The 26,693-nt window shown below is 42.9% G+C and overlaps 2 protein-coding genes across 5 annotated transcripts; one reads left to right on the top strand and one right to left on the bottom strand.

Annotated features, from left to right (window-relative positions):
- The first annotated feature begins 1,449 nt into the window (after positions 1-1,449).
- On the top strand, positions 1,450-9,265 carry arhgap15 (Rho GTPase activating protein 15). Its single transcript, XM_018663048.2, has 13 exons — positions 1,450-1,615; positions 3,284-3,458; positions 3,532-3,603; positions 4,000-4,143; positions 4,393-4,482; positions 4,582-4,680; positions 4,836-4,971; positions 5,164-5,298; positions 5,869-5,967; positions 6,211-6,288; positions 6,578-6,712; positions 7,893-7,998; positions 8,735-9,265. Exons 1-13 carry the CDS (start codon positions 1,602-1,604, stop codon positions 8,916-8,918), a joined length of 1,467 nt encoding a protein of 488 aa, XP_018518564.1. The 5' UTR covers positions 1,450-1,601; the 3' UTR covers positions 8,919-9,265.
- Positions 3,624-26,630, bottom strand: LOC108874535 (kinesin heavy chain). 4 transcript variants are annotated; one of them, XM_018663045.2, is made up of 27 exons: positions 25,947-26,630; positions 23,334-23,421; positions 21,865-21,938; positions 21,607-21,711; positions 20,954-21,002; positions 20,800-20,855; positions 20,616-20,703; positions 20,172-20,296; positions 19,832-19,936; positions 19,588-19,736; positions 18,696-18,844; positions 18,452-18,621; positions 18,273-18,341; positions 17,979-18,185; positions 17,651-17,797; positions 16,846-17,034; positions 16,630-16,747; positions 16,427-16,503; positions 15,843-15,952; positions 15,665-15,766; positions 15,363-15,423; positions 15,190-15,261; positions 14,356-14,460; positions 13,169-13,385; positions 12,729-12,895; positions 3,818-3,892; positions 3,647-3,735 (listed from the first exon to the last, which is right to left on the bottom strand). In XM_018663045.2, exons 1-27 carry the CDS (start codon positions 26,079-26,081, stop codon positions 3,730-3,732), a joined length of 3,015 nt encoding a protein of 1,004 aa, XP_018518561.1. In that variant the 5' UTR covers positions 26,082-26,630; the 3' UTR covers positions 3,647-3,729. The 4 variants fall into 4 exon arrangements, with proteins under 4 accessions (XP_018518560.1, XP_018518561.1, XP_018518562.1 ...); XM_018663044.2 differs by having other exon boundaries at positions 3,624-3,892; XM_018663046.2 differs by lacking the exons at positions 3,647-3,735; positions 3,818-3,892 and adding an exon at positions 10,981-12,300.
- Between the last annotated feature and the right edge of the window lie 63 nt (positions 26,631-26,693).

Raw genomic sequence — 26,693 nt, 5'->3', positions numbered from 1 at the left:
TACCTGCAGTGTTAGAAAATCTCAGCTGTCTCAGTTTACACATCAATAATGTAACTGAATTTATTAAGACTAAACCCTGGCAGTTTTTGATCACCTTCAAACAAATAAATAAATAAAGTCGTTAATATTCACCTTCTGTCAGATCTTCAGCTCCTGATTGAACCAGACTAATGAGCGGCTTCTGTCATTATTTCACTTCAGTTTGTGAAGTTTGTGAAAATGCTTTTTTCCGCAGATTTCCTGCTGAACTGAATTCAGTGATGCGTTAATGGATCAAGGAGGGTTGGAAAAACCTAAACTTTTACCTCCTACAGAAATGTTTGGTGCCTTATCAAACTCCAGTGGGTACCTTGTTCATTTGAACAAGAAGTTTAGAATTAGTTGTGGTCTAGTTTCTTATGGAAACTGTAGCTGCTTTAAAGAAATAATCTGTAGTTTTTACACATTAAAATGTCATGTTTTACATTTAGTTGTGTTCTTGAGCTGTGAGTTTATAACACAATCATGGCCTGCCTGAGGTTGAGTTCATGGAAACCACAGGTCTAATATTTATTAGTCACTTCATAAATAACCAGTGTTGTTTCTAAAGCAGCGGCACACTTCTAATGAGAGGCCGAGAAAATACACAGTACACTGAAGAAATGAATCATTAATAATCCTAAAGAAATGTGAAGAGGCAAACAAGACAACAACAAACAAACAATGACAACAAGAACAACAGCAAGAATCATCAACAACAACAAGGACAGGAACAACAACAACAACAGCAGCAACACCAACAGTCTCAGGACAGCACAGTCCATTCACATGTGACATGTCCATTTTATTCAGTTACACATCACTGGACTGCAGGTGGAGGCCCGTAAGTGTTCATCACTAACAATGAACTATTTTAATCCAATTAATTTACAGTCATTCACACTCTGCATTACTGCATGTTTATTCCACTTCAATATGATATGAATATGATAATGTTTGAGAGTAAACTTACAAACCTAAAACTTTTATGATAATTCTGATCATCTGATTAAATGAGACGTTTACTGACGGGAGGTGAAAACACACACAGAGTACATCAGGTTAGCTGGAGAGGGAGAGGGAGAGAGAGAGAGAGAGAGAGAGGCAGAGGACAAGTGTAAAGCTGAGGTTGGCAACAAACAAACAAACAAGGCCATACAGGTGAGCAGGAGAGAGAGAGGCTCTACACTGTTAAAACAACTAGATCCTCGAGGATCCTCAAAGAATTGCTGGGTTTTTTTTACAGAGTAGGAGTAAAACAGAGAAACTGGGAGCTAAAACAAACAAACAAACCATCTGTGTGTCTCTGTAAAGTTGGTGATCAGTGTGTTGAAGCAGCAGAGTGACTGGTCTCTGATGCTCAGTGTCTTTACACACTGATGGTCAGTGACAGTGACAAACTGCTCGTGCATCTCTTGTCATGAGAACGAGCTCAGTTGGTGTTGTTTCAGGAAATGGGGAGGTTGCAGCCGTGGTGGTGTGAGAGACGGCTGGTTTGAAGAAACCACGTGATGAATCATACTTCCTCTAACAGTCGGGCCACCACTCTGCTTTTATTCTTCTGTGATCTGTGACACACGGAGATGGCAGGTACAAGGTAAGAAATCATCTGTCAGGTTCATTATCTCTGGCTTCACACTTTAGTTTCCTGCTCCTGGTGAGTGGTTGGTGTTGGAGTCTCCATGTCTTTACTTTGGTTGGATTTATTCGTCTGTAGGCCTCCACTCACTGATGTGTGATGGATGAACTTTTCCTGATAGAAGTGTCTAAATAAACAGACAGTTTTCACCTGTGTGTTTTCAGTCAGACAGACAGACAAACAGGTCAGGGACGTAAACGTCTCAGTTTATATTCACATTATTTGAGGAGGTGATAATAAGACTTCATGCGTGACTGAAGCTCTAGCTTCCGTCGTTCACACAGTTTCAGTTTGTTTCCTGTTGCTAAAGCTTTAGCTCTCGACGGGTTCGTTCAGCAGGTTGTTGATGTGTGATGACAGTAGCTGTTGTATGATGTGGCTTTTTCTCACAGTCAGTTTCTAAAAAGGTTGAAAGCCACAGAGCTGAAGCAGTTTGTCTGTGACGTCACAGTGATGCTTCAAATACAGTTTGATGGTTGCTTTGTGTTTCACAGCAGTTTAAAGTGAACATCGTCATCTCTGCTACTTTAACTCTCATTCTTCAAACATCTGAATTTTCACTCAGTTTAAAAATGTACAAAACCTTTGTGTGACACAACAAGGATGCCTAAACTCTGAGACTCTGGTGTGTTCAGGGTCCTGTGATGTTAATTTATCCAGTGGCCATCTGGCTCAGGTTTATTTAGGGAGATACTTCAGAATATTAACTCCATTTTCTGACACCAGATCACTCAAACGTGTTCTCCGAACGTCCTGACGTCACCGTGTCGAGGTTCGGATGTGAAACATTTCTGAAACATATACGACTCAAATCTGAACTGAATGTATCACATTTACCTAAAAGCTGCAACATTCATTTAACAATACAGTCGATCTCATCCAGTGTCATCCAGTCACACACTGAAACCTCTGTGTTCATGGCGACATAATGTCCAGAGTTCATCTCTGCATGACCTTCTCTGTGTCTCTGATCAATCCAAAACATGACAGAGTTTCTGCTGGATCTGAAAAGTTGTCCAGCTGTCCTGACATCTGTGGATTAAAGACAAACATCATCGTCTCACTTACAGCATTAAATCAGATCCTCAGTCGTGTTAAACCAAAATCAGACTGTGTCTGTTTCACATGTAAAGTCTAAGAGTTGTGTGGCCAGGGTTTTTATTTTTCTGTACATTCTAAAGATGATTTATGCTCAAGTGTAACACTAACCTGCTGAAACACACTGAAACAATCAGGGCTTTTCTTCTTTTATCTGAGTTTAGTTTTAGTGATATACTACTGTGGATTTCCCTTGCGGATTAATAAAGTATCTATCTATGCACCTACTTCTTGAGGAGCTCTGGTATTTTATTTTGATTCCTTTCGTCTTTCTTTAGCTGAGGTTTTCCTCAGTTGGCTGGCAGAAGGACAAATGTTGTGTAACCACAGTGAAGCAATCAGAGCTGCAAACAGGAACCCAGACAGGAAAAAGTCAAACAGTTGTCAGACGTCTCTGGATCCAACTGTGACTGAGTGTCCACCTGCAGCGTTTACACTGAAATCTAACTGATAAAACTTACTGAGGGAGAGGCGACTGGACACCAGCTCTGAGGGAGAAGTTGATTTCTTCTTGTTTGTTCACCTCAGGGTCACAAACATTCAGAGCGCCGCCAAGCAGCAGCCGCTGATTCAGCCTCCACAGCGCAGCTCAGCAGCACAGGGAGCTGTGCAGATGCGTATTAAGAATTCACAGAGTCCTGGAGACCGCCTGAGCCAGTCCAAGTCCATGGTCCTGCAGGAGTCCGACCTGCCTCAGAAACCTGTACGTAGAGCACAGAGAAGAGCCATCATACCAGCCTGCAGCTCAGTTTTTAACTGATCTTTTCTGTGTGTAGATCTCTCGGCATCGCAGGAATCAGTCTCAGCACAACGTCGTCATCGCAGGAGCTGCTGCGTTCGAACCGTTTGTAAGTAAATCTGTAAACATCACCTGGAAGTGCTCAGCTCAGCGCTGTCCGAAGGCCAAAAACATGACTCTCTGTTCACATTCAGTTTTCTCTCTCTCTCTGCTTATTGCTGCTCTCTCGACCAGGTCACCCCTGAAAAACAGAATTTAACCTCAGTGAACATGTTTCCTGGATAAATAAAGGATATAATAACGTCTCTTGTTTCATCACTCACTTCTTTCCCATCACGGTTTAATCTCTGTCCTTCATAATCAGATCCACCATCAGACACTCGTCTCTGTATTTCACCCTATGAACATCCATAGATGAAGACACCAGGATTAACAGCGATTATTAAAATAATGAAAACACACTTGTGTTATGTGTGTGTGTGTGTGTGTGTGTGTGTGTGTGCAGGTGGAGCTGAAAGGTGAACAGCTGAATGTGGCTAAAATCTCAGAGAGTGGGAAAAAGCAGAGGAAGAACTGGACTTCAATGTGGACTGTGCTGACCTCAGACCAGCTGCTGTTTTACAAAGACAAACAACAAGAGACTGGTCAGGTACACAGTTATCTCTCTGTATCTCTGCTGGGTTTCTGTTTAAAAAGAGAGTGATGAGGCTGGTCTGCTATGAAAATATTTAATCCATCACTACTTTATGAATGGAAACAACACAAGGCTCTGGGAGTCATGTAGACAACCTACAGCAGCGACAGCTCATGACACACCAGAGGAAATCCTGAAACAATCATGTCAAATTACTCATGTTATTTTAGTAAATATTTGTATTTCCAACTGTCTTGTGTTCAGAAATCAGGAGGTAAGACAGATGTGGTCCAGCTGGGCGGAGCTCTTATTGAGTGGACGACAGAGAAGTCGAGCAGGAAAAACGTCTTCCAGGTACCAAACAAGCACGAAGCTGTCACACTTTACACTGAGCCAGGACTGAAGTTTCTTTTGTGCCGGAATGAACTCTTCATTTTCATCTGTTCACAACAGATCACAACAAACACAGGAAGCGAGTACCTCCTTCAGGTTGAGAATCACTCCACTGCCAGCAAATGGCATGATGCCATCAAAAGGGCCATCGACTCTTCAGTGAGAACTCACTTCCTTTTTACCTGGTTGTTACTTTTAGAGATGTTCATTGTTAACTGAGATATGAAAATCCTGGACACTGGAAGAACGCTCTCTTCAGATTGTTACAGAAGTAAAAACCTGCTGTGATTGGTCGTAACTCTTTCTGTGTTCAGACTAAAGCAGACGGAGGTTTTTCCCTGCGGAGGTCAAACAGCACAGAGTACCTGCCCAGACACAGCTCCCTACCTGGATATGGCTCAGCCTCCCCCAACACCAAGCAGCGTAACCCAGCCCACAGACGCTCCATCAGTCAGTGGCTATTACCTCTGGATTCATTGTAAAGCATTTCCCTCAGCAGCTTAAAGAATAACTGCTGTTTGTGGAAATACAGCAAGAAACTACTTCATAAATATGTCAGATTATGTATTTACAGGCTGTACTGAAAACAAGTGGACATAAACCAAAAGTTATTTCAGGTGTAACATTGATGTTTTTCTACAGACATGTTTGGCAGCTCAAAGCTGAAACACAGTACCTCAGACAGTGCTGATAAGAACGGAGTGAAGAACAGACTGAAGAAGTTCATCATCAGACGTCCGTCCATGAAGACGCTACAGGAGAAAGGCCTCATCAAAGGTTTCTGCCTTTTCTTTTCTACTCTGTCTGACTGAATTAATCATTGTTACATTCAGTGTATCATGTTGTTTACTGAAGCGCTGTAATATTTAACATGGCTGCCTGCATCAATTCATATTTTACCCAAATTCATCTTTAGTAATTTTGAGATCTCCACTAGACCAAAATTTGGACCAGCAGTGTTTCTGGCAGGTCAGAGAGAGTCTGAGTCATTTCAAATAGAGTTTTAGTTTAATATGTGTGCCTTAAACGTGGCTGTGAAAGAAAGACACAGTATATATATATATATATATATATATATATATATACATATACTGTGTCTTTCTTTCTGTATCTCTGCTGGGTTTCTGTTTAAAAAGAGATTGATGAGGCTGGTCTGCTATGAAAATATTTAATCCATCACTACTTTATGAATGGAAACAACACAAGTCTCTGGGAGTCATGTAGACAACCTACATATATATATATATATATAATAGCATAATATATAAAGTTACACCCTTTAACTATTAATTATGAGCAATGAAACCTATTGTAACTTTGATGTTCATGTTATAACGTCTGTCTCAGATCGAGTGTTTGGCTGCCATCTGTCAACTCTCTGTGAACGTGAAGGAACCACTGTGCCGAAGTTTGTTAAGATCTGTTTGGATGCAGTCGATAAACGAGGTATGTTCACTAATGGGTTAGAGTTAGGGTTAATAACCGTGCTGAAATCATTAAAACACAGGGTTAGGGTTAGGGGGACAATTATATGTCTGGATTGGTTTCTGTCTCCCAGGGGCCTCATCAAGCATAATCAAAAAGCAAAAGCCAACACCCTCATGTGTTGGCTTTTGCATATGGTTGGTAGTTTGTGAGTTTGTTGTTTTATTTCATGTTTTTCACACAGTTGTGTGTTTGTGTTTTCAGGTCTGCAGGTTGATGGGATTTACAGAGTCAGTGGAAATCTAGCAACAATCCAAAAACTTCGCTTCATTGTCGATCAAGGTCGGTCCAACACAAACCTTCTCTTTGACTCTGTTTAATTCCAGTAATGTTTGTCTCTCTGAGAGTTCAGTCCACAGCGGCTCTGGTGGGTTCAGGTCTGGATCTGACTCCACAAGGTGGATTTTCTTTAAAGTCTGTAGCAGATAATTCCACAGAGTTCAGTTCATTCTGTATTTCAGATCAACCTGAGCAGAGCTCATCATCTCAGCCCACATATTGTTATAGTAATATTTGTATCGGTGTTAACGTTAGTAAATGATCCCATATCTGTTCTGGTCTGTCCCCCCAGAGGAAGAACTGGATCTGGACCACAGTCAGTGGGAGGACATCCACGTCATCACAGGAGCCCTCAAGATGTTTTTCCGTGAACTCCCCGAACCACTGTTCCCCTTCAGGTTCTTCCAGCCACTTGTGGAGGCTGTCAGTAAGTAAAAACTGACAGCTGAAACTATTTTACATAGAAACTGTATCTGTATCCTGTTTGGAGTTGTTTTTAAATGTTTAGGATATGTCTGTTACAACAACATGTCCTCTGTGGAGGGGGCAGAGTTTGAAGACTTGGGGGGAAGCTCCACTCAAATCCCTGGCAGAGGACACTAAGGTCACAGCAGCAATGTCAAGACACCAGGTGTGGAGGAGATTCGCCCTGAGACACTGAAGGCTCTGGACATTGTTGGACTGTCTCGGCTGCCTCAGCCACTCAGTATTAGATGAAAGTCAGGGACAGTACCTGTGGACTGTCAGACTGAGGGGTGGAAAGCTTTTTGCCAGGGTCCTGGAAAGGAAGCTCTGACCAAATGTCAAGTCTTGGATCCATCTGGATTTTGCCCTGGTCATGGAACAGCTTGTAAAGATGACTGGAGGGGTCATGGGAGGAATATGTGGTACCGGGGCTGTGGGCCATCAGGTCCTTCTGTCACCAAAGTGAGAGCTGTGTTCATATTCCCTGTAGGAGGTCAAACATATTTCCAGTTGGTCTTGGTCTCTGTCAGGGTTGACTCTTGTCACAGATCCTGTTTGTGATTTGGCGGACAGGATTTGAAGGTACAGCCAGGAGAGGACTGGGTCCAGTATGTTGTGGTTCTGTTGGCTTCATTAGACCATCAGCACTGGGCCAGTTTGCAGCTGAGGTGAGGGTCAGCAGCTCTTGTTTCTCTCCTGGGAAACAGTGGATTGCTGCTGAACAGGTCGGGAGTGAGTTACTGCCCCAAGTGAAGGAGTTAAAGTATTAGAAAGGAGCCAGTTGAGGTGGTTGGGGAGCCTGATCAAGGTGGGTCTTGGGCACCTTCCACTGGAGGCTTTCAGGCATGTCCAATAAGTAGGAGACCCCAGGATAGGCCAAGAACAGAGATGATGTAGCTCATCTGGCCTGGGAACGACTGGAAAACAGTGCACTAAACACTGCTGACAGGCACATCTGGACTAAGTTGACTGCTGCCACCTCAACCTGACTTTGGATAAATGCCAGAAAATGTATATAAAAAAAAGACATTAAAAGAAGGAAAACAAAGTACATGCATGTTAAGTTATGTTGTTGTGCTTAACGCATGGTGAAGAACTGTGATACTGTACAGTTATTAAACCTCTGCCATTCCTCTGAACAGAGATCAAAGAAACCAAACACAAAATTCAGGCTGTGAAGAAACTGATCCAGGATCTGCCCAAACCCAACCATGACACCATGAAGCTGCTGTTCAGCCACCTGCACAGGTATGCCTTCACTTGAACTCTCTGTTCTCAAGTCATCAACAATGTTAGAATCTACTGGAACCACAAGAGATTCCTTCTGTGGTCTCAGTACCACCTGCTGTCTCCACAACTTTATGAGAGTTCATCACCATTATCCAGGATCAGTGATAAGCTGATCTAACTTTTCAAGAGCTAAGGATGTGACATTAACATTACTTTCAAGTCAATTATTACTATGGCTAGGCTAGTGAACTCAAGTGCAAAACACGGGAGAAATATTCACTGCAGGTTAGAGGGATGGGATGAACAGGACAGAGGGGAGGAGGGCTGGGAGTTTAGGGATTGAACAGGGAAGGTGAGCCAAACAGGGTCCAGGGCAGAGGAACAGGGCTGGAGACAGGGCCAGATAACTGAGGGTGCACGTCATGAGAAAACTATGACTTAGAGTGGTAGTGGCAGAGTCTGGGTATTTGCAGGAGTCTTGATTAGAGGTTGGGATGCAGCTGGTTGTCTGAATTATTTGGTGGTCTGCAGTGGAGACAACAGGAATCTTCAGTAATGGTAGGTGAACCTGAACAACCGAGACAGAGTGATGTGAAGTTTTAAGTTTCCAGTTTGGAGTTTGTCATTGTATATTTATGTATATATAAACAGTCTATTATACTTTGTAACTTATTTGCTAAAGTTACATTTAACACACTTTATACTTGGTTACTGTGGATCTTATAGACTGCATGTTCATGTTTCCTCTTTTCAGAGTACTGGGCTATTCCAGGAAGAATCTGATGTCCACTCAGGGCATCGGTATCGTGTTTGGCCCAACACTGATGTGGCCTGAGCTGGATGCAGGAAACATGGCAGTCAACATGGTCTACCAGAACCAGATTGTGGAGTTCATCCTCATTGAGAGCCAAGAAATCTTCAACTTGGACAGGAAGTAAAAGCTCCTGAGGTGGATCTGATCATTTGACGGACTCACATTTACCCATAAAAAATAACCATATAACTTCAGATATTTTATTGTTTTAAAGGAAAACAGAAGCAACAGCTGGTTTGACCTGGACTGTAAAAATAAATGGATGTTTCTGGTCAGAACATATTTTTAAGATTATTTTCTAACTGATGCAAAATGAATGAATGGCTGCTTTAAATGTTACAGATATCTCCATCATCTGCCACACCTCATTTAAAAACTAGGTTTTATTAAGGAGGGTTATTGCTCAAACCTTGTTCTACACATGCTGTCTATGTACTACCTTTTTCAGTAAAGTATTTGTTGTGTGACTCATATGTTTTCATGGTTAAGTTTGAGTTTTGCAAGACTGACATCACAGGGTGAGGACTCTGTAAATCTTGTTTAAACAAATCAAGGTCTTTACTTTAAGGCAAACCCACGAGGGAGCAGCTGGGATCTGAGACGAGGAGGAAAGGTGAGTGACAACATGACAGTGCCCTGCTGAATGTCCATCACCCAGGCTGCATCTGGACCAGGGGAGGTGTGAATGGCAGATGGGAGGGTTGCCAGTCCGCCGATGACCCAGGACCTCAGGTCTCCCAGCCAAGTGAGTGATGTTACCTTGACTTGTTCAGTGAGGAAAGCTACTGACTGCATCTTAAAATAAAGATCACACTGGAACAGAAAGGCCTGGCAGTTGTCTAAGAAGCACTCAGGTCTGGAGAGGTGAGGACCTGAAGGAACTGAGAGACTGCTGCCAACAGAGCCTAGAAGGTTTCTGCAACAGGGGGAGCTACTGTCTGGAACCCGCATGTTCAACTCCCAGATGCTCTGGCAGATGGAGTTCAACTGCCCCTTGTACTGCAATAACTGTCCTTGTGGACAAATGGCAGCTTGCAGGGTCAGAGTCAGCTGAGTCTGTTTGTTCTGACATGACTCAAGACAAAATCAGGTTTAAAAAAATCAGGCTTAAAAAAGTCAGGATCTGAAATGAGAGAGACAGGTTAGTGACACCAAAATAAAACAAGAAATACTGCGACATGAGAAAAAAAAATGTGACCTAAGGTTCAGTGCTGGCTATTTTACAATTCAAATGCACAAATATGAGACATAGTGAAGATTTAACAAATATTTTTATTACAGAATGACAGATCACCACCTGCCCTTCACTTATTTTCCTCTTCTGCCTTTCTTCACGAATATATCATCTTCATGAACATACACCAAAAAATCCCTGACTGATCCTCACTTGTGCTGGGTTCAAACTTTGTCACTTTGAATAGTGACTTGCAGTGCATTCAGAAAATATTCAGACCCCTTCACCCCTTTTCATATTTTTGTCTGATGTTACAGTTTTATACAATTTTTTAAAAAGACTTTTAAAAAATAATTTATACTAAAATTATTTTTTAAAAGTCTGCAACAAAACTAAATGTGAAAAAGTCAAAGGGGTCTGAATACTTTCTGAGTGCTCTGTATGTCTGTAGCGGCAAGTAAAACTCTACTCTTTATTGAGATTGTTCATTAAGAAACACATCAGTATCAATACCAGTCACATAGAAAGTTGTTGTTTGGCAATGCTAACACTTTATTTTAACCCCAGTTTCATATCTATGTTTGCAATGTGCCTTGAAACTCTGGTTGATAAATGTTTGGTAATGCACTGTGGGACTTGTTCGGGTATATAGCAGGTAAAGTTGTTTGCACAAGTCAGTAGGTCAAGTAAACTTTATAAATGCCAGTATGTTAATGTCACAAATACAGGGGTTAAAGTAAAGTGACCATCAACACTGCATATTGGCTGATCGGCATCAAACCAGTGGGGAAATTGATTTACTTCCTGTTTCTGCTTCACCCAGCAGACAGCAGTGTAGTGACGCACAGCCATCACTAATACTGTAAATTTAAGTTATGTAACAATAACGATACATTTACAATGATCTAGCACAAAAGGAAATTCGGTTTGTTTAAAGTGAAGGGAGCCGGGCTCAGATCGTCACTGTGTTACTGTCCACAACCATCATTTAGGATCCAGTCAACACATGACACAACAACTGCACCACAGTTTAATAACACATGACGTCAACAGACAGACACAAACTGCTGCTCTTTGTGCTTCTCATGATGACGACACAGCAGCAGGTCAACACTGTTTTACACATATTACACATGTAGAAACACTCGGCAAGCAGCTGATGATACTGTCACAACAAAATAAAATAAATAGAGGATCCATAAATTACATTTAGAAAACCTATTAAATAAATATTAAATATATACATTAAAAAACATCAATATCAGTGTGGTAAAACTTTGATTCCAGGAGGATTTAAAAATCATGAAACGTTAGGAATAATAAAATCATTAATACCATTAAACTACTTAAAAATCACAACATAGTGTAACATAACAATTATTCGCTTTCATATAATACCAATGTTAACTACTTTATTATGTCTGTTTATTTATTAGTGTATTTGTTCAATCTCACATCATTTAAAGACATTATTATAAATAAGTTCAAATATGAATTTGACTTGTAACAGATGTGACAGAGTCACAGTATTATCAGAAATAAAGTCGGTATATTACCAAATCCATTTGTAATTTTACAAGAAAAATTATAGCTTGAGGTAAAGTTGTATTTTTTAAAGGGGTTTAACATCAATATTATTTAATATCAAAGTTTGCAACATGTTGAGAATATATTAAAGAGTAAAGCTGCAAATAATGTTTTCTTGTAAAACTGTAATTTTACTTGTGAAGTTGTGAGTCTATCAGTGAATTTCCTTCTTGTAAAATTATAACTTCATTTTTGATGATATCTCTCAGACAACATTGGCATTAGTTACAGGTAAGTCTCTGAACTTCTTTCTCAACATTTTACTCTGAAAATCTTAGATTTGTTTTCCTGACAGCAGACACAATCCTCAGCTCAAACACTGTTACTGTTTATATTTTATCCTGATAAACCACTGCACAAACTTTATTTTTATCATTCCTAACTTTTCATTCATTTTTGAATATTTTGGTTTTTCATGACCCAGATCCCAACATGAGGATCAGCATCTGAAACCCAACATGAATCTACATTCAGGTCCAGTTAACGACACACAGACACTGGACTCATGAGATCGACTTGTTCTCTGAATGAACACACTGAGTTAGAGCACCAGAGCTGATTTCTGTCAGAAAAAGAAAAGACAGAGAGAAGAAAGCACTTGTTGGCTGTTAAGGTGGAATGGCTGTTAAGGTGGAAAGCTGTGGAAACGAGGAGTCTGGTTCCAGTAAAGGCAGAGTGGTGAGAGTAGAAGAATTCAGAAATCGAAAGATCCACAGAAAAGGACACTGATGCAGTTGTCTGCTACCTGTGGAGACAGGAAGTGAAAACCTTTATTTAAACAGACTCACATTAACAAAGCAGAACTCACAAACCTCAGAGGACCAGGGAGTGGGAGACCTGTGAAGTAACAGCCACAAGTCTCTGTTTTCATCAACTTCTCCTTCACTGAGGCCGCCATGTTGCATCTCTGTGTTTCTACAGTAGCCCCGAGTGGACAAACCTCACACAGGCTCTACACAGGGTCTTTCATGTTTTTACATCACCTGAAGGCCACCGCAGGTTCTCCTGCACACCTGGAAACAGGCTGTTACAGTGGTTGTTGTTGTGGTTGCTGTGGTTGCTGTTGTTTCTGTGGTTGTTGTTGCTGTAGTTGCAGTGGTTGCTGTGATTGTTGTGGTTACTGTGGTTGCTGTGGTTGTTGCTGTTTCTGTGGTTGCAGTGGTTGTGACTCACCTGAAGCCTACTTGCTGTGGCTCTGGTGGGGTTGTTGCAGTGGTTGCTGAGATGGCAGCAGTCGGGGGGAGTGATGGCGTGGACTGGATGCGGCCCCCCCCCTCTGATGGTCGATCTGATGGATGGAGAAGAGGATGGGTGCTGATGCCCGGGTCTGATTGGCTTGGCTGTGTGGAGACAGGTGACAGGTGAGTCAGATACTGAGTCAACTTCACTGAAACATGAAGGTGTGGTTTCTACTGCTCTGGATGAATCTACAACATCTAAGAATAAATCAAAACTATCACGCAGTAAATGATGATAAATAATCTTCCTGCTCCTCACAGGATGAACACTTCAGGTGACGTTTCCTGTAGTGCCCCCTTCAGGACGAACCCTGTGCTGGTAAGAAGATCGGACTCGTCAGTGTGTTCAGTTCGCCGTGACCAACATTTCCTCACCTATCTGAGCAGAGTGTCCTCTCCTGGACACGTTCTTGGAGCGAACAGCTTCTTTGATGCGGTCCACTTCCTGCTGGTATCGTTTACGGTCTCTCACGGCCGACTCCTTGGCGTCCCTCAGGGCGCCTTCCAGAGCTTTCACCCGCTCTGCTGTGGCCCGCAGACGCTTCTCCAGCTTAGGCAGCTCACAGCGAAGGTCTGCATTGTCCCGAACCAGCTGGAGAACACAAAGGGTCAGATTTACTGAGGCTTCTCTGTTGTTATTTATCAAACACCAGACTAGACAGTTCCCTGTTTACAGACGATGCCTTCACTTCCTCACTGACTCAGTGTGGATCAAATGGATTGTTTCACTGTTAGGGTTAGCTTTAACTGCATCTGTTCATGTATTCTGTTTTTGTTTTGTGTCTTTTTGATGTTGTGGACTTTATTCATTTACTGTTTACCTCTGGCTGTAACCTCCTTATATAAACTTTCTGCTCACTGAGAGAGCTGAAGCTCAGAGCCTGAGGAACAAACATGTCACTGTATATTACTGTCTCCTCTGAGTCACAGAAATGATTGTCAGAGAAGCCTTTACATAGTTATCATTGGTTAACACGACAGGTGCATTGTGGGAGTGAACGAGACCTCAGAGGTGGTCGATGTAAACACGGAGCAGGTGGGATTTACCTTCATGCTGCTCTAATCTAATGATTTCAGGCACAGTAAAAAATTAATGATTAAAATAAATGACTGCATGAACAGAAAATGATTCACAGAGTAGAAAACATGGAAAATATTATTGATGAACACAACATGTGGTGATTCTGTGACGCTGTCTATGGACATAAAAACAGCTGGAAAGAATCCAGCTGTGGCTCCTGAGGTGGATTTCAGTATCACAGAGTTTAAAGTCTGCGACATGCTCCTTTAACAGTCTCTCTGAACACGATGAGTGTGTTGAGCTTGAATGAAGTCACCGCTCTGATTCACACCTCTGACCAGCCTCATCTCCATGGCAACTGTTCCCAAGGTTCATGGGTATTATAGTATTTAGAGGCGTTCATCTCTGTCCTAAAACAGAGTGTAATCAGAGTCCTGTTTCTGTGCTCATCACCTCTGTTGTCGAGGACCCATCAAACAGTGAACGATGGTAAATCTGTGGTGGGCGGGACTTAGTGAACAGGTGTGAATGTTCGACTGACCTGTTTGTGGACCTTACTGAGCTGCTCCAGGTTATTTTCTAAGAAGACGATCCTCTGTCTCTGAGCCAGACTGCCGCCGGCCTCGTCACTGTCGTTCTCTGAGCTCTGAAGAAGAAGAAACAGGAAAACCTCAGCGCTGACGTTCAGGTGGATCAATGTGCATCAGCAGCTCTTTAACACAAACTGAACCTGGAGACTGAACTGAAGGAGGAGCTAGATGTTCCTAATAAACTGACAACTGCCAGGTACATCGCTTGGTCTTTAGTTTCCAACTGTCAGAGGTCGTGTATAAGCTGCTGTTAACACGACACCTGTGTGACAGTCCAACTGTTTATTGTGTTTCAATCATCCAAAATAAAACTAGAGTCACCGCCTCATGGTCGTACGTCTCCACCAACCTGTCCAGTTACAGTTAGTGAGCGAATTCTTGGCCATGGTGAACTTTGATCTTTGACCACTAAAAGCTAACCCGTTCATCTTTGAAATTCCCACGAGGTTTTACTGAGATAGCGTGTTCATAATGAGCCAGACAACCTGAAAACATAATGTGTTTGTTCTGTGGTGAATCAGAGCAGACATCCTCTCTGAAAAGATGAATGTTTTCTGAAGTTGGATGAACATAACTTCATAACTAATGACTTGTTGTGTGTTTGTAAAAGTAAGATGGACCTTTGAAGAACTAAGCTCCATGTTCATCTGTCCTCACCAGGATTCAGACCTTTAGTTCAGTCTCAGTCCCTGAATCAGTTTGTCTGATCATCACATGAAATCAGTTCAATTCACACACTGAAACCAAAGACGAGAAATTCAAACTTGACTCTGTGGTTTTCTCACGTTCTTGACTCGAGTGCCGATGTCCTGGATGAAGAGTTTACGAAGGTTGTTCAGCGTCTGCAGCTCTTTGGCCTGTTTGGATGAAACATCGTAACTCAGCTGATCTCAGATCTGTTACTGCTATACACACACACACACACACACAATGAATTAGAATAAATAAATCTACGCACCACTGTCTCCTCCAGACCCTTCAGATCCTCTCTGGCCTGTTCTCTCTTCTCATTCAGGAACCTGAATCACACAAAGACACAGAGTCTGACAACTTGACTGATGAAGGGTGAGAGTCAGGCTAACATTAAATAAACACTGTAGTTTTTACATTCATTTCATCTACAGATTCATCTACAGAAGAAGAAGAAGAGGTTATTAACAGAGCTGCAGTCCAACAGTCAGACAATGGGAAAACACGTTTAGTGTGAAAGCAGAAGACATGTTTGTTGACTCTACGGTGAGCATAGAGGGACAAACTTACATCAGTTTCTGAAGTTTCTGGTCCTTGTTCTGATCCTCAGCTCGGAGTTTGTCAAAGTCAGACTGAAGTTTCCTGTTCTCCAGCTGCAGAGCCTGATTCAAACTAAGAACACCACCACAGTTACTCACAGCACAGGTGTACGGCCGTGGACTCAATATACAGGAAAGTAGAGACTTACTCTTTGAGTTGGTCGGCGTCTCTCTGTTTCTGTTCGATCTCGTCTCGGAGTCGACTGAGCTGTTTCTGATGAACCTCTCTGTGGTTCTCCATCTGTTCCTCTAGCGTTCTCTACAGAACACAGAGCAACACTTTAATTTACCTACAACACACTTCATTTACCTACAACAACAACACACTTCATTTACCTACAGCAACAACACACTTCATTTACCTACAACACACTTAATTTATCTACAGTGACACACTTCATTTACCCACAGTAACCATATCTCACAATACGATAAAACCTCAGTAACAAATTAATGATACGATATTTGCCCCAATCCTTTTTTAAAAAGCCAAATGAAGACATTTTTAAAAAATAATATCAAAATGCAATAAACAGTAAGACGGATAATAAAAAAATAAATAATAATAATGATAATAAATCAATGAAAGTCATCTGATTAAGATATTACATGTCCGTTAAATATTGAGGAGATGACTGATGTAACTCAGGACCAATAAGGGTCCTGAACTGGAGCCCTGAGGGACACCAGGGCTGTGAACATGAGCAGTCACAGTCTGAGGAACAGGATTTACCTTCATCTCAACAGCGTCCTTCAGTCTGCTCATGTGTTCTTTCTCTTTGTCCATCACCGTCACCTCGTGCATTTTATCTGAACACACACACACACATACACACACACAGAGTTACACACAATTTCTAACACTAAGAATCTACTGGGAAGCTACCAGCCAATCAGAGAGCAGTGTTTCCCGTAGCTATGGTAACGATGTCTGACCTTGAGCCTGGAGTTTGGCGACCTCCTCCATCAGAGCGTCCTGACTCTCCTCCAGCTGCCTCTTCTTCTGCTCCACCCTCTGCAGGTCGTCAATCAGAGACACCAGCTTCGCCTGGAGCTGCACAAACAACAACAACACAACAACAACAACAATTACCACTCACAGTTGTGGAGCTGCTGCTGACCGTCTCTGAACTTTAACCTTTGACCTCTGACCTGTGAGACGAGCAGCTGGAGGGCGTTGAGCTCCTTCTCGCTGGCCTCCATCCTGCAGGTGTTCTCCGTCAGGCTGACCTCCAGCTGTTTGCTGCGGTTCACCAGAGATTTGACCTCAGACTTCATCTTACTGATGTAGAGACGAGCTGTGGTGAACTCCTCCTCCATCGCTCCACTCGTGTCCGTCATCTGCAGACAGACACACTGTTTAATCTCTGATGGAGGAGCACCTGTAAAACTGGGTGGAGACAGGAACCTTCAGACTCTGTCTGTTTGTTATTCACAGATCAAGACTCAAAGTCGACATGAAACTTTGTCCAGATCTGCGTCACTGAAGTGAAGTGAACTGATCCGTTAATGATGTGTTTACATTGCTGTCCAGACACAAATGAAACATCAATAAAACCTTTAGAGTCTCGGCAGTGAGGACGCTGTTCGATGTTTTTTAATGCTACAACAATCACCTGAACCAAAGAACATCCATCAGAAATGAATCATTTCAGTGATTTTTCAAACCTTTGTATTTGGAGATGTTCAGAAAGTATTCAGACCCCTTCACTTAATTTAATTTACCAGTCCACACTCAATAACCCACAAAATGAAAACATGTTTTCTGAACGTATAAGTTAAATATATACATTAAAATGTGATGAAACATCTCTGTATATCCAGTAAAGGTCTAATAACTGGGGGATGACACACATGTGTCTCTCATATAAAACAGATTATTCCCTTCATAATAAATCAATAGAGGAGTGAGTGAGGTGAACATTAGAGGCAGGGGATGGCGAGTGAAGAGTCTTACAGCTTTGAGGTCGGTGGTACCGAGGACGCTACCGATGTCACTGAGGTCTCTGAGCAGCAGGTTGATGATCTCTGCTGATCTCTTCTTATGATGAGAGCTGAGATCCTGCAGAGTGGAGAACTCCCTCTGAACCACCTCCAGACTCACCTGGAGACACAGGTGAAGAGGCTGATCTCAGCTCAGACAGTCTAGAGATGTGACAGGTGTTTTACTTTGTCTCCCCCTGGTGGTGGTTCCACTTAAAAAACAGTGTTGGTTTAATAAATCTGGACCAGACTCTTCTCAGAGATCCTGACCCCCTGACCTTCCCTCATGCAGGTGTACTTACAGTTTTGTGTGCGAGCTCCTCATTCAGCTGCTCGTTGCAGCGGTTCTTGTCCTCCACCTCCTGGCTCTTGTGGTCGTAGTTGACGGCGAGCTCCTCCAGCGCCTGCAGTACCTCCTTCACCTCCTCTTTGGCTGCGTCGTTGTCCCTCTGTACCCGAGACAGCTCCTCCTGCAGACGTTCATAGTCCTGACGGCTCGACACCAACAGCTGGACGAGCGGAGGAGTGGTCAACAAGTGGAGACAGACAGACGGATGTACGGGACAGTCTGAATCTAACACTCAGGTGAGACTCACCTCGTCCTGATCGATCAGCTGCTGTTTGAGTTTCTCAGCCGTCTGACTGTGATGGTTGATCTCATCGTCCTGAAATATCAACAAGCAGATTTTTACACATTTAAACACAGTCACACAGTCTGAGCTGCTACAGATGAGACTCACCTGGTCCTATAGCTGCTGGTACAGGTAAGACTCACCTTGTCGTCCAGCTGCTGGTACAGGTCGGTGATGAGCGTCTCATACTGCGTCTTCTCCTCCTCAGCCAGGGGGACGGGGACCGGGGCCAAACTGTCCATCACTACCGTCGTGTCACCGCTGCTCTTCTTGTTTCTGCTGCTCAGCTGCTCCTCCACAGGTACTGACTCACCTGGAGAAAAGTAAATGTAAAGATTGTCAGATTCATGTTCCCTGGTAGATGAACGCTGTATTTTTACTGCTCACCTTTCCTCCAGCGTTTCAGCTCATTCTCCAATTTCTGGATCACGATGTTCAGACTCCTGTTCTTCTCTTTCTCCTTCTCATACTTCTTCTTCCACTCCTCGGCCGTCAGCTCGAGGTTCACTGACACCGTGTTCTTTATGGTTTTAGCTCTGACACACAAACACAACACAGGAAGTGGTTTTAACAGACTCTCGGGGACTTCCTTGTGGGCGCTCCTGGTGAACATGCTTTCTGGGAATCACTTCAGTCAGACACTGTGTTAGTTACTGCAGCACTTCACTGTAACATGCTGGTGTACTGATCTGAGTCTGATCAATGCAGACGGTTTCACAGTCAGTGTTAACACTGTTTGATTGTAGCAGACAGAAAGACAGAGTGATTATCAGTTTTATAATGTAAATGATCCACTGTGATATGTATTAAAATAACTTAACAATCTCCTAACATTACAGCCATCTTTTCTTCAGTGTACACAGTCAGTCCTGTTTTAATGTGGTAAATTTTCTAACATGGTGTGAAGCCTCTGTAGCATCATGAACAAAGACAACAACTGTCAGCAGCTGTAACATTTACTTCAGTACAAATACTGACATACTATACTGTACAATCAGAAACACACTGAGCTTTTATAAGAATATTTTAATGTTTTTTTTTTTATATTTCTAGTGCTGAAATCTACCACATCCCCCCTCTGAAGACACAGACAATAATTTTGATTTAGATTAAAAAGACTCAGTTACAGACAGAAAACTCTTCTGGCCTCCTCTTTATGAAGAAGGCAGTTCAGGATAATGAGTTCTTTTACATTTGGATAATAATGTTTGCTAATATTTGACTAACTATCTGACTGGAGTCTTTCATTTTGGTAAGAAACTCAGGCGTGTTCCTGTACCTCTGTCCAAACATGAGGGTGGACTTGGTCTCGGCCTCGTTGTAAACAGACGGCGAGCAGCAGATGATGATGGTGGTTCGACAGTTTCCTCCCAGAGAGTCCTGAAGGATCCGGGTCATCTTACTGTCTCTGTACGGGACGTGGGTTTTCTACCACAGACACAACAATGACACGTGATTCCTTATGTTTATGTCCAGAATAAAACAGAGTTCAGTGTCAGTAAAGTGAAGACGTGAGGACTCACCGTCCCTTCGCTCAGAGCAGCGATGACGTTCCCCAGAGCCGACAGAGACTTGTTGATGTTCTTGGCTTCGTCCAACACGGCGCCCTCTGCTCCTGTTTTACTTACCTGTACAATGACATCACCATCATCATCATCATCATCATCATCATCATCACCATCATCAGTTCCAGTAAACACAGGGTGAATGTGGACAGGTGAAGAGGGAAAGGTGAAGGAGGACTGACTTTCATTTTGTTTGAGATGTTTTGTTCTGAAGGGTCAGGGTTGGGGAGTGATGGAGTGATGATGTGACGGATAATTAAATGTGTGAGAGGAATAACATGAGGTGGAGCAGTGAGACCTTCTCGCTGCCTGCCAGGTCGACCAGGTAAAGTTTCCCTGACAGTTTCATCTCCGTCTCCACATTCTCCTGCTTGATGTTGATCAGAAAAATACTGTGACTGCGAGAGCTGTGCTCATTCATGTCTGCAGGAGGAGAAACGACACGTTAACACAACATGACCGCAGGTCAATAAGGATCAGTGTAGTGCCCCCTACAGGCCGCAGAGGTCATTACAGACAACAACACGATGACTGATCTGCTCTCAGTCTGAACAGCTGTGAGTTTGTCCTGAAGGTGGCGCCACTGAGACGACCATCGAGTCCAGTGTCAAAGGTTCACAGTCAGTATCTCAGACTGTCTTAACAGAAGCAGAAGACGTAGTAATGACAGTACTAACAGTAGTAGTAAACCTGGCTGTAGTACAGTAATATCTGTGGTACAGTAGTTTCTGTACAGACTCACTGGTAACGGCGACGTGTCTGTTTGCTTTTCCCTCGTCGATGACGTCCATCACTTCATCAGGACTGGAAACAAAACGCTCTGTACAGCCCTGACACAGAATACACCAACGTAGCACTGTTACTGCAGTACTGCAGTACTGCCAGGTTATATCTTGGATATTCTTCAGAAATTAAAGATCAGGTACCTTGACAAAGGGAACCCGGTTCTTGTCCTCATGAACAGCCAGGTTCGTCTTCGACACTAAAACATGAAATCACATTATTCCAACAGCCTGAAGTGACTCTGAGAGGTTTGTGTTTGATCACATGAATATTAACGATGTTAAATATCATCCTCACCATCGAGCAAGTCTCTGATTTTATCCAGATAGATCTCAAAATAAGACACCTGCAGAGAAACAGACAGGGTTTATTATGAACTGATACGAGAGAAACACAGTGAACGCAACATTAAATCTATGATAGAGTGAAGGGTCTGAAGACTTTCTGTAGCCAGTCAGTGATGATATACATGATGTCTGAATGACTGATGAATTAACATTCAGATATTTGAATTTCTGTAGATTTTAAATCCAAAAACTTAAAAAATATTAGTATGACCACACATGGTGTTTGTGCTGTTTGTTAATGTTAAAACACAAGAGGAAATATGTGCTGATATATGTATGAGAGCAGAGCAGCAGGTGAGCAGTGAACATATGGAGAACAGGTGGGTTCAGTGATGCATTCACTGATTTCTAAAGCTGACGACAGCAGGACGACTGGTCACAGATCAGATTTAACTCTTTGTACACAGACTGAACAGAACACAGATATCTGACATGTTTATCAATAAAACTGAATTCACTTCTCATGTGATCAGAGAATCTCTCCTTTAGGACAAACAGGGACGTTCACAAAATGTGTTAAAATGTTAAAAACAAAACCATTAAAAGTAAAAACCAATAAAACCAGTAAACTGAGTGGAGTGATGTCACTGATGACATCATCACCTTGATGTGAAACTCCAGGTTTTCGTCCATCGAGTAGATGTGGTCGAAGATGTCTCGGGCGATACGAGGAATGATCCCCATCAGACATGGGTCGTGAAGGTTCCCCTGCAAAATTCAAACATTTTTAGTCATCATCAACGTTATTAAAACATTATTCTACACTAATATATAAAACTTTAAAAACAGATTTCAGATCAAACACAACAAATGAATTCAGGTTTAATTTAAAAACAGTGATAATTAATATGAAACACCGACCTCCATGGTGTGAGTCTTTCCTGACGACGTCTGACCGTACGCAAAGATCGTCCCATTATATCCTCCCAACACATCTGAGACACACAACATACACAACATACACAACATACAAGACACAGGTCAGTCTGAGTATAACGGGTTTATATATATATGTATAGTTATATACAGATAGGCTTGGGTCCATAAGTATTCGGACAGTGACATGTTCTGTTCTTTTTGTTCTTCAAGTTTAAATAAAATAATAGAAACAACATTAAAGTGTCACAGCTCAGCTTTAATTTGAGCAGATTTAAATCAAAACAGAAAGAACTGTCAGGAGACACAGCTCTGTGAACTCATGGTGTCCAAATACTTACTTATATATATATATATATATATATGTATAAATACAAAAGCATATAGATACAGTGGTGGCCAGAATAATTAGAACACTTGGCATATTTAAGAGTTTTCAGTTGTTTTTGTTGAATTGTCCATTAACAAATGAAATATCTACAAAGTGATGATCACACTCTATAAACCACAGAATGAACCCATCATAAGGACATTTAGGTCATTTTCCTTACAAAAAACAAGCTTGGCCTATTTCACTGTCAATGTCACACAATCATGTTCCTTCACAGAAGAAGCCAAATGACTTGTGTAATCATTGTCGTGGTTAAACTGATGGTGATGCAAGAGTCTTAGGACACAGCTGTGTGAGTCTTTGAATGTGAAGGCCAGTCCTGCTCATTCAGTGGTTGGTAACATCAGGGTTCACTGAGGCCACAACTCCGAATAAATTCAAAGCCTCTTGATGCACACGTTGCTCTTCTGTGAACATGACTAAGTTGAAGAAGGAGCCAGGAAGTATTGGGCCTGGATTTATTTTCCAAAAGGACAATGACCCTAAACTACCCGCGACAGAAGGAATCTGCTGGAACACTGAAAATGATGGACTGGACCCTCAAAGTCCAGATCTCAACCCCATTGAGCAAATTTGGGCTGAGCAGGAAAATAAACTGGACAGATCTATTCTACATTCAAAGGAAAGCCTTCTGCTGAAGTTCTCAGGTAATATACTGACACTATGCCAGAGACATGTGCTGCTGTAACCAAATATTAGTTCAAACTGGATACAAACAGTACAGACCCACTTCATCTGATATTTGTTATATTTGTATATTTGCTCAGAGCAACATTATGAGATGAAATCATGTTTTGGAGAAAAAAAAGGTTGATATTTTCAGATCTGTCAAGTTTTCTAATAATGTTGGGCATCACTGGAGTAAAAACACATAGATATAGAGGAGTAAATATAAACATATAGATACAGAGGAGTAAATATAAACACATAGATATAGAGGAGTAAATATAAACATATAGATATAGAGGAGTAAATATAAACATATAGATATAGAGGAGTAAATATAGTTATATCGATATGATGTCATGTATGTGAAGTGTCACTGATCAGCTGATGAACTGACCTTTGACGATCTGTTTGGCGCAGGTGTCGTAAACCTGAACCTGTTCAGTGTGAGGAGGGAGGACTCTGTCAAACACATACGGCTTCCCCTGAAATACAGGAAACACACCGTCAAAATAAAAGCATGTGTTGTAACAACTCATACCCACAGGTAATCTCTGAGGGGACTGGGACCAGTAAACTCACCACCTACTGGTGCTGTGAGGGCGTTAAACACAAACACACACATTAACTGAGTGCACCTGAACGCACCACGTCTCTTCACGTCTCCAAAAACAGGAGTGAGTTTATTCTGATGAACTGAACACACGTCAGAGTCTGATCATTGACTTATAAATATTCAAACTCTGTCACATGACAACAGTCCAGTTATGGACAGCTCTGAGAAATGCATTCTGGGATACGGCACACAGACAGCGTGAGACCTCCTCAGGTTTTCAGTCTGACATTAAACTGATCTGAGAACAGTTTGATGTTTTATCAGCGTCGATGCACAAAGACGTTCTGACTCCAATATTCAAATGTCAACTGATTAAAAACCAGATGATTTCAACACATATGAAGAGCAACAACAACAACACAACAACACTACAACAACAATAACAATACAACAACACAACAACAACGACACAACAACAACACAACAACAACAACAACAACAAACACAACAAACAATACGACACACAACAACAAATACACACACAACAACATAACAACAACACGACTACACAACAACATCACAACAACAATAACACACAATGACTACAAAAACACAACAACCAATGACACAAACACACAACAAATACACAACAATACAACAACAACAACATGACACAACAACAATAACGACACCACCACACTGTGTACGGTTTAATCTCATAAACACAGTCCTGATCATGAAGGACCCTCAGGAGGGAGCAGACAGTGAGTTGCCTCTGCACAACATGGAGGCTCCTGTTAGAGACTGAGAGACCAGGACCAGACCAGGACCAGACAGACTATGACTCAGTCCATCAAGACTCAGTGGAGCTGTGGAAAACATCAGATACAGCACAGACCCAGGTGATAGACTGATCCCTGCTGCTGCTCTGCAGAGACCTGAACAAACACCTGCTCTGGATTCAGGTCCTGACTCTGGTCCTGAGTAGAAACAGTGTGGAACATCTGATCTGTTTGTTCTGATGCCTGGAGTCGTCTCAGCCTGTTTCACTAAGATGTCCGTCGCCACGGTAACTGCATCCCACTGGGAGATCGCTGAACCAATCAAACGGAGGAAAGATGATTGCTGCTGAATGATGCAGGACACACACACACCACACACACACACACACACTCAGACTCAGGTTCCTTTGTGAAAACAGGATCAGACTCAGTTTGTTCTGTTTTGCTGTTCTGGACTCGTCTCCTCTGGTTTTAATGAATGAATCGTGAATAAATCAGTGTCTGTTTTCAGGGCCACATGTGGGCCAGGAGCCACATATTGATCCTCCTGCTGTCAGTCACGTGACCTCTGTTGGCCTTCAGGCACCACTGTCATGGAGACAGGATATATCCCATGAGACCTTGGAGCAGCTCCATCCCCCGTCTCTCTGAATGAAACCTGCCAGTGACCTGCAGCTGCAGACCTGATCTGAGACCAGAGACCTGATCTGAGACCAGAGACGAGAGACCTGATGTGAGACCAGAGACCTGATCTGAGACCTGATCTGAGACCAGAGACCAGACCTGAGACCTGATTGAGACCAGAGACCAGAGACCTGATCTGAGACCAGAGACCAGACCTGAGACCTGATTGAGACCAGAGACCAAAGGCCAGATCTAAGACCTCATCTGAGACCAGGTCTGAGACTAGAGGCCAGAGGCCAGATCTGAGAGCTGATCTAAGACCAGAGACCTGATCTGAGACCCGATCTGATCTGAGACCTCAGACTCGGGTCTGTGATGATTAAAAAGCGACAGGAAGCAGTTTGTGTTTTGGTCTGACTGAGGAGGTTCTGGTTTCAGGGTCAGTTTGTTTCAGGGACTGAGACAGAGTTTAAATCAGCTGCAGGACAAACAGAGTCTTTATTCTGGTTTAACGAACAGACTCATTAAGTTCTTCAGGTTTCTGAAGGAGACATGATGGAAACTGGGACAGTCATGTGACCTTCATCAGGATCACTGTTGTTCCATGAAACGAGGCTCGTGAACCTGACGTTAACAGTGGACAGGAGATGAATCTGATCAGAGATGATCGATTATCGACAGTGAATCAGTTTCTACTGGAATAAAGATTTCATCTTTTAAAGGAAGAAAATAACGTTTGTTTCTTCTTCAGGGGTTTTATTCAGATTATTTTCGTTAGTGATTATTTTCTGTATTGATCTTTGCTTTGACTGGTCACCTGATCATTTCCTGATAATCAACAGATTAGCATCAATAACCGTTTGGTTCTCGGTGTAAAGGTGAAGGAGGATCAGTGCGGATGATCTCAGACCGAGGCTGAGCCGGTTTCTATTGTGTTTCTATTGTGTTTCTATTGTGGGTGCAGACAGACGGAGGGCGTGACGGCGCACGGAGCCGCGCTGCCTCCGGGAGCGGCCGCTCACGCCCGGCCTGTCGGTCAATGACTCACCGCCACCACCACCGTGTCCTCTCCGTTAAACTTGGGGATGAACCGGTCTCCGCGGCTCCGCTCGGCGTCGTTCAGCGGCCTGAAGCGACACATCACCTTCACCCCGCACAGCCCGCACTCCGCCGCGTCCACCATCTCCACAGGAAAACACCGAGCAGCCAACAGAGACAACACCGGGGGGATAACACGTCCTGGTCCTGGTTCTGGTCCCGCAGATTAAACCGCTCCGCTACGTGAACCTCAGCTCCGCCGCTGATGAGGATCTGGTCTCCGGTGGGTTCCGGTCTGGTCTCTCCATCAGGATGCTGACTGACTGAACACTCCCACCTCACACAGGTCCACCCTGGACCACCGAGCCGCGGGGCACTCTGGGAAACGGAGTCCTTCCTCTGTTCGAACAGAGGCAGCTGAGAACACTGGTCTTAGGTCAGAGGAGTAATCTGATACTTTACTGAGAGTAATCAGATTAATACTCTGTTACACAGGCGTCAGCATCAGAGGATACTTCAGGTACATCAAGTACCCTAATCCAGGATTCTTCACCTGTGGAGACGCAGCGTCAGGACTCAGGGTTCAGACATGAAGAGACGGTCGGTCCTCAGCGTGAAGGAGCTTTATTTGTATTTGTGGAGCTGAAGCAGAGACAGAGGGAACAGAGGGAGACGCAGCAGACCGGCCCTCCTCCTCCTCTGAGGGGGAGGAAGGGGAGCTGTGGTTCAGCCTCTGTCCCACTCCACCTCCACAGCT

Source organism: Lates calcarifer, unplaced genomic scaffold, assembly GCF_001640805.2.
Source record: "Lates calcarifer isolate ASB-BC8 unplaced genomic scaffold, TLL_Latcal_v3 _unitig_5449_quiver_691, whole genome shotgun sequence".
Lineage (NCBI taxonomy): Eukaryota > Metazoa > Chordata > Actinopteri > Centropomidae > Lates > Lates calcarifer.
The sequence above is the reverse complement of the archived record's forward strand: the minus strand, read 5'-3'. Positions and strand labels throughout refer to the sequence as shown.